At 38.6% G+C, this 8608-nt stretch overlaps 1 protein-coding gene across 1 annotated transcript in view; it reads right to left on the bottom strand.

The window, feature by feature from the left end:
• LOC104279210 (ectonucleotide pyrophosphatase/phosphodiesterase family member 2-like) overlaps nucleotides 1-8608 on the bottom strand; it is a gene marked incomplete at its 3' end in the record, with an annotated part of 37226 nt that overhangs the window by 5187 nt on the left and 23431 nt on the right. The window contains exons 9-11 of the mRNA XM_009876411.1: nucleotides 8161-8216; nucleotides 5980-6045; nucleotides 5197-5269 (exon numbers count right to left, since the gene is read on the bottom strand). Of these exons, the coding sequence (XP_009874713.1) occupies nucleotides 5197-5269; nucleotides 5980-6045; nucleotides 8161-8216 (195 nt within the window). The remainder of the gene's footprint in view (nucleotides 1-5196; nucleotides 5270-5979; nucleotides 6046-8160; nucleotides 8217-8608) is intronic.

The raw sequence follows: 8608 nt of genomic DNA, 5'->3' as shown, positions 1-8608 counted from the left end.
CTTTCCCTCCACTTGCATAGAGCAATTTCTATTTGACCTTTTTCTTGTGAAAACAGGCTTATGCACCACCTCTACTGCAAATACAGCAGAAATCATATTCAAGAATCTCCTACCCTCCAAAGGGTCACCATCTTTAAAATGTATTTTTTAAATTTTATTTTTTAAAACAACTTGTTTGACTTCTTTTCCTTTTAGATTTTGTGAGTCAAGTTTTCAGGATATTTCTGCAACAATAATGACTAGACACAGAATCTCAGATAATCAGCAGGCTCCCTTGAACAGGGAAGTTAAGAAGGCTACAGCATATTACAGAAGTTATAATAGCTCAGTAGAGTTAGTAACACTGGTAGCGTCTTCCCAAGGATTTATCTGACAGAGCCTCCAGCTGATGGCTGGATTTAAAAATATGAAGGGATTATAAAGATGTTTTTTCCTAACACAAACATTCTGAAACATGAAAAAACATAGCTCCTGGAAGACTTGGTCTGGTTTGGCTGCTTTCCTTTGGGTCCTTCAGTACATTTATAGAAGTTTTGTCTGCTAAATCCCAACCTGAAGCATGGAGTGAACTCCCAAGTTGAAAAAAAATAAAGCTAGAGTAGTGCCTAAAAATTGGCACTTCCATCATAAAATTTTGGAACATATGTAAACTTACTTTCTTCCGACGAGCTTCCGCAGCATATTGATCCACTCTATGTACTTTTCTTCTTCTGTTCTTTGGAGCTGCAACTGGTCTTTCCTGTCTCCTCTTAGGAGGAAGCTTTCTCTTAGGTCTCTTAGGCGGAGTAAGAGGGGAGCCATAACTACTCTCCTGTACTGGCGGGGAGAGATGTCTGGACTCAGAACAAAAGCCTGTCTCAACTCACATCAGATAGTAAAGCTACCTGTGCCAGATAATCCTGAAGCATAAATGCAGTGGCCTTTTCAAAAATTTAGGCTTTTGGACAATTTTGGATCTGTCTCTTTTTAAGGAGGAATCCACCAAATTGTACTGAAAGCAGAACAGCAGTTACGAAAGCAGACAGCATAAAAGCAAATGAAATTGGCGTTTCAGAAGATAGGTGGTGCTTTTGGTTTTGAAAATATTTATATGGGGGGGTTTAATTGATCAAATATGAATCCATTAATATTATAAAAATTTAGGTAAACTTAATTTTAATTGAATTCATTGCATAAAGTTTGATCAGTGTCTGGGGTCAAGTGCTGCTGGAACCGCACCATTTCACTTGGACAACGGTTCAGGTATGAGTATCAAAGCCTACCCACTCCAAACAGCTTTCTGCAAAGTTGCCCATATACACTCTTTGGCTGAATCAGTGACACCAGGTACCCCCATCAGTAGCATTAGCAGGTGCTACCATTACGTGCCAGGCCATGCATCCCACTCAAATCACCAGAACCCCACTAGCCACTATCTGGGGACCGCAGGACAAGGCTATGATGGTGAGACTGAGCGGGAATGGAGTCCGTATCCTTCAAATCAGGCAGGCAGGGCATAGTAGTGGCAGTGCATCAGACAGCTACACTGCTTTATTAGCAGCTGCCTTATTACCAGCTTTATGGGCAATTTGAGTATTTAATTTCCTAGCACTTTCAGTGTGGTATCTTATTGGGTAACGTTGTTCCTAACTGCGCAAATACCTGGCACAGACTTACAGAAGGGGAAAAAATAATGCAAGACATAACTGGAAAAAACTAGTATGCCATTAATCAGCTTGCTCATAGTTTTAAATTGTACCATTCTCACTGACTTTAATGGAAGTCGCAGGCTCTTGGCACTGCTGGGATTGCATGCGAAGCGCTGATAGATGACGCCTACCAGGAGACAGCAATTATGATACGCTGTGTATAATGTAGCACACTGAGTGGGTTTGAGAAGAGTTGGAGATTTATGGTGATATTTAACTTCTGTGTACTTCGGCAGCTTCTCACAGTTGTTCAGCTATAGAGCTATGTAAACAGGGAAGGGAAGGAAGGGGATGTTACCATCTGCCATGCTGTTTCATTGCTTCCAAGGCAAGCAGCTGGAAAGGAGATTCTAGTCCAGTCTCATTCGTCTCTCTCCAGAAATGCAGTTTAATAAAGCAGCACTAGAGTTTTCTGGTTTTAAAATGCTTCAAGCTTTGTGCAGTCCTGATGAAAGGAGCGGCAGGGAAAGGAAGGATTCTTGTTTTATTGTCTCTGAATTGGCTCAGAAAGAGCTCCACAATGCCAGAAACACGCGTGCTCAGGAGACCCAGGTCTGAACCCTGAAAACGTCCGTCTCAAGACAGCATGTTAGACGAGCAGCAGGAACGGCTTAGCAGTGCCAGATTTCGATGTGTTTTAGAGCTCATATGGTAGTATATTTCTAGAATAATTTATTTTCAAAAAAAAACGTTAGCTAGGAAAAAAAAAAGCCAAGGTCTTATTAACCAGCCAAATCTTAGTCTTGCTTGAGAAGAGTCAGAACAGAGTTATGGAGGAGGGAAACAAATCCCTCCCCACTTACAGAAAGTAACTGTAACATCACAAGGGTAACTAGCCAGCCAAAGCTCTGCTTCTTGACCCGGACGGACCAACCTACCAGAGTTCAACTGCAGAAGCAGAAAAGGAAAGAAAAAAAAATGCAGAAGTAAATCAAGAGCAAGCACACACTTGATTACTCCCATAACTACTCCTGGAATTGTAATGGAACCCACTGAAATACTTCCTAAGAACTTTATTAAAAAAAAACCACCAAAACCACCACACACACACAAAAAAACCAACAAAACACCAAAGCCAAAAAAACCCAACTAAAACCTAGACAACTAACTCATTTACACTGAAATTCCTATTAGAGGACATACAAAGTTACACTAGTGGACACTGACCATAATCTATATTCCATTTATATCAACAACACTGTCAACACCTGTAAAGTTTAAATGCATCCACATCCCTTTATTTCTAACTAAGACACTCTGCACATAGACTGTTGTGCATGTCCTGTGAAGCTCTAAGTGTCAGCTACTGAACTCTAGAAGCTGAAAATTATCAGTAATGGATGCTATTAGACCTTTAAGATTATACATTTAAAATACATTCAGAACATTATTTGGAATAATAAGCTCTAGCAAACATTCACTTTACTCCAATGGACAGTTTTAAGATTTGGAGGTTTTCAAGGTATAAAACTATTCCTCAAGCTACTAAATGTGACAAGAAACACTCAGCATAAATCTTCACTCTTTGAAAGAAGAAAGAAGCTTGTTTAAATATAACACAGAATTATTAAGAGCTTGTTTTCAAACATTATTGTCTGGCTGATCTGCCGTTGCATGAAGCAAAATGAATTGGTCAGTACTACTCCAACTAACTGCTGCCAGCTGTATACAAGAAAAGAATGATTTCAGAGGGAAGTCGTGCTCTCAGTATTAAAGAAGCAGCTGAAAGGGATCCCTTTGAGGACTTTCTTCCCAGCTGATTTATGGAAATTTCATAGCTCCTAAAAATTATATTGAAAACAGTGTCAAGAGAAAGAATATATAAAATATTTTCAAGCTTTTCTATCCTGAAACCAGGCCTGTGGCAAACCTCGGCATTTGTATACTTAGACAGATGTATTCAGTTATTTAAATTTCCATTCACAAAGTTATGTTCACTGTTTGAACTGCAAACCCATACATGCTCATCTGCTAACCATCTGTTGTCAATTTGCTAAAAATCAGTTTCATGCTCTTGTGTTTAACACAAATGGCATAAATCTATTTATTCGTAAAACTTTTGTAAGATATTAATTCACACTTATCAAGTGCCTAAGCTTTGCTTTGCAACTACAGATCAACCTTCAGATAACCACCCAGAAGAACCCTCAAACACCAACTTTTTCTCTTTTATTATGACTTTTCCTATGATGATATAATTACACTTCACTTTTTTAGACACTGATAATTAACCTGAAACTAGATTGCCATGTTGGATGCTAAACTGGTTTGCTAAAGACTACAATTTAAATGACAAATTCAATGTCATCATCTTCATGTTCTCAAAGGAGTCCATGGAAAGAGCCCCACAACTCTGTTCAGAAGGAAGTGGTTGTCTACAGATAAATAAAATTAGAGTTGTCAGTCATAATCCACACGTATCTGTAAAACTTCAGTAAGAGGATCCATCATTTAGTAAGAGCATCATCATTTAACAATATATCCTTGAATGAGAGAGTTCTCATCACTGATACCTTGCTTGACTAACTAACTCAGACATCTCTCCTGTTCTCAGCCAAATGACAGCATAAATGCCTGCCAATTTAGCAAGAGTTTTTGCAGATTTTAACCACTGCTTACCCAGAAAAAGGACTTCTGCTTCTTCCCCGTTCAGTCCCCATGCGTTGCCTGATCTAGTTGAGAGGCATCCCTGCCCATGACAGGCAGGGTGGATTAAATGATCTCAGAGTTCCCTTCCAGCCTAGGCCATTCTATGATTCTCGTCCAGTAGAGTGTGCAGAGTTTACTTTCCCTCCCCCCAGATCCCAGACAACTGCATACTCTTACGTTCTTGTCACCTGGACAGTGTTGGCAGGGAAGCAATACTCAGCAGTCCCAGCCAGCTACCCAAAGCTCAAACAAGGAGTTAAACTACAGTACTGTTCTGGATTTAATTTTTCATTAAGATACCTTACAGTCCTTCAGAACTTTTCCCAAACTCAGCAGTCTACTCCTGAGGGAACAGTATTGGCAACGCTTCCTGAACCACTGTAGGGTCTATATGAAACTGGGAATAGCAGCATTTTACAGTTCACAACTGACTGGAAATATTTCTTTGGCTACTGCAGGCTGTCAGCTTTAAAGAAAGCTTTCTTTTCTCTACATTTTTCATCAATATTTTCTGCATTATATTTTTATTACTTTTAAAAAGGGATAAATTGTTAAAGTTAAATTATGCTGCTGCACCCAAATACACACCTGTCCTTGCCAAATACATCTTTCCATTTGCATTATCACATCACACCACAGTGACAAATAGCATCCCGGAAGGCACAGGCTTCTCTCAGAAGCGAATCTCACATGACAAATCCTTCAAGATAACAACTTTGCTTTTTTTGGCAGAGGGTAAGCGTACTGCAGAAATGCATCAAAAAAAAAGTTGCTAAAAATGCTACTCCTGAGCAGTGGCAATTATCCAAAAATGTATTTGAGACACGTGCTTTTTCTGCAGAAGAAAATCTGTACTAACCTCTGAGTTGAAAGGACCATATCGGTGGCCAGCAGTATCTGGTTGCTCAGAGTAGAAAGCATAAACATAGGGCCTGAAAGAAAGAAAGGTCTTGTTCAGGTTATCTTTCCTTTGACAACAGCAACAAAAACCCCAGACCCGTTAGGTCAAGGCAAATCAAGTTAGCCTTCCAATGAGAATTGTCTTTATGGAAAAAGAACTGTTTCCCAGTCATATGTTTCCATGGTACGATTACACAATTAGTTGTTCTACAGTTTTATTAAATCCAAGAACACATGCAGGGAGGCACACGGGGTACTATCTGAGGACACATGCTCTTTCTAAGTCTTGTAGGAGAGATCACAACAGCAGCTCACATTAGCTTTGCAGCCAGCAGCATGTGGCAACTTGTGTACCAAAAAAGATTCATAATTAAAATCTTAACATTTCCCTAGCCCTCAGGGTCCAGTTCTGCAACTGCCATTGCCTGTAAGGTTTTTAAACCGTATTAGACTCAGTAGGATAAAAACTATCCAAATTAATCCATGTAACTAAATGCTTCTTGATAAGAAATAAATTCATACCATACACTTATTGGGAAGAATCAAAATGCTGACAGTTAAAAGCTGAGATTAAAAACAACCCAAAACCTTAAGCACAAAGCCCAAATAAATCATTAAATCAGTGATAGTGTGTAACAGACAAGAATTATTTTTAGAATTAAATTTCCTCTTGCCCTTCTAGTTACTTTTAAGAAGAGAAAGCCAGCAGTTATCCAACAACACAGGAAAACAAGCGAATTACCTTTCATTGTCTGGAAGGGTTAGCCACTGCAGTATTGTTAATATCCTGCGTTCATGGGGGATGACACTGCACCATAAAATACAGAAATACACCTTGTTATAAAATTATCAACAGACACTTGCCATGAACTGATTCTAACATGATTAAAATCAATCATAAAAACTTCACTGCTTTTATTATATTGCATCTTCTTTCTTGCTTGATACCGATCCTTATTTTGCAAACTGAGTCACTTCAGACCTGGACATCCACGTACTCCAAAAGAAAGATGATTAAAAGTTTGTAACTGGAGTCAAAAATCAAAGCAGTAAATCTGTCTGTTCAAACAGGAGTGAATAAAGACCCATTCTGGTAGCTTTAACCTAGTTGATCCTTTTTTTATGTACGATACTACTACCACTGCCGGCATGAGTTTAAACCATTAAATTACTCACATCAGTACAGGCTGAAACAACCATCCTGCTCTGGTAATCTTGAAGACACAGCAAAAAGTTTCAATTGACTTTTAATAGTAACCAAAGCAAGGGCTAGGCTGGTGTAAATTGGAGCAGAGCCATCCGACAGACCAGGCCACCAGCAGGGTGACTTGCACAACTCTGACAGCTTCTCACTCTGCAGAACAAACTCATCGTATTTCACTCTTTGTATCCTGAGACTTCTCACTTGGCTGCTGAGGCCAAGTTCATGCTATGAAAATGAGTAACTTTATAAACAGCTGTTAAATTTCCAAATAACTCATTTTAGGAAAGCTCTGCAGGTCAGTGACCACGCAGTTGTTTTAATACAATAGCATAGTCAGTCCAGATCCCATTAGATCAATAGCAGAATCCCAAGGCAGGAATGAAATAAAACCATCACGGATTCACCAGCTGAATTGAATTCAGCATTCTTTGGAAACAACTGACAGGGAAATAGAGATGCCAACAGTCATTTTGAAATAAGTTAGATTTTAAAGTTTTGTAGAACAGTGGTCCTTAGTCTGCAGCTACATAGAGAACTTTTGGTTGTAAAACAACTAAAAAAAATAGAATTTATGCTAAAATTTGCAAACGAGACAATATTAAAAAAAAGAATAATAACTGTGGATATTGACCAGTTTTGAAACTATTAATTGTGCAATATGAAAAAAATCCTTTTCAATTAAGTCATTTGTGACTAAGATGTTTTTAACACTTCTGTTTTCCTTGAAGAGTTTGCCTGAAAATTCTCCCCAAACAACATTAAGCGTCTCAAACTAAACAATACAGTTTTAAGGAATATATATTTTATTCATACATAAAGTAGATGTCTCACTCCGTTACTGCTGATGTTCACATGTCATACCCTCGGTTACCTTCCACAACATTTTACATCCCCAAGCATGCATTGGCCAGGGGGATTACAGTGACTACGTAGAAATAGAGCTTAGGAATCTTTGTTTTGTAGAGCTCTGGAGCTCTGTCAGATAACCGTCTTACAAACCTAAACCTATCATCAGCTTTGTATGGGGTACATTTTATTATTCCCTCCACGTGCTGTATGACCTTTAGAGTGGCAAAGAGCATTATTCCTAATGGAATAAACACAAAAACACAGGCAAAACCCCTTAGTACTTCAGTCTTGCTCCTGCAATCCTGCCACAAAAATTAAACAGATGGATGCACATGAATTTCTCAGAACTGATCAAAATTCATTCAACTTCTGTTAGGAAGATAGGTCTTAGTAGCGACAAAGGAAAATAATTAAACAATAGACTAAACAGCAAGGATCCTCAAGGCTGTCTTTTAGGAAAGAGCAATTGGATATCTTAGTCAAAGGTCAGACTGGACTGTAAAATGAATGAGCCAGGCTTTGGAGTCAATCGGGCTTCTGATGTCAGATGACATAAGAGGACAATAAAAGAGTCTTCCACAAACACTCAGAGGACTAGGAAACAAATCGTGAAATGAAAGTAAATTTTTACATAGTCACACATCTTTTCTTCATACAGCTTCTAAAAATCAGTATATGAACTTAAAGCGGCAAACTCTATAGCATCGGCTTTAGTCATCAGAAACATTGCAAAAATGAAACACGGGAGGTTATAGGTACGGTCTTCACGCTACCAAATACTTAGAGCAAGGAAAACAACTTAATAAACATTTGCATCAAATTAATTCTGAATTGTTAGTTGCAAATCTCCAGAAAACAGAGGGGACTTACACAGACCAGAAGAACGTGCCAGCTTTCACCCCTTGCTTGGCTGCAGTAATCCAAATCTAATGAGGAAAATATAAGAGGATTAGAATGTGTTCAGATCCTTAATGACCCTCTACAATCAAATAATATGTTTCCAAGACATGTTCTTCCACCCTGAACCTAGAAGTGAAAATTGGCATTTTCAGCCTCTGTCCCGAATTTGAACACATGAAGTGACAAACCCGTGCAAATTCTGTTGCAGTGGATCAGTCACTGTTCTGTAGACTTTCTTCACTAAATCTTTGTGTTGCTTTTAATGCAAAACATTAAGATTCATGGCCAGGATTTTTTCCAGTGATCCATTTAATTTTCAAATACCAGCCATTACTCATCTGAACCTTTTAGTGGTCAAATTTTGGAGGATACTAGGTTAGGAAAGAATACAGTTTATCACTAATCAGTGTCTGAATAA

The sequence above is a fragment of the Apaloderma vittatum genome, unplaced genomic scaffold (genome assembly GCF_000703405.1).
Source record: "Apaloderma vittatum isolate BGI_N311 unplaced genomic scaffold, ASM70340v1 scaffold15989, whole genome shotgun sequence".
NCBI classification, from domain to species: domain Eukaryota; kingdom Metazoa; phylum Chordata; class Aves; order Trogoniformes; family Trogonidae; genus Apaloderma; species Apaloderma vittatum.
Note: the sequence above shows the minus strand (reverse complement) of the source record. Positions and strands in the feature narration are given on the sequence as shown.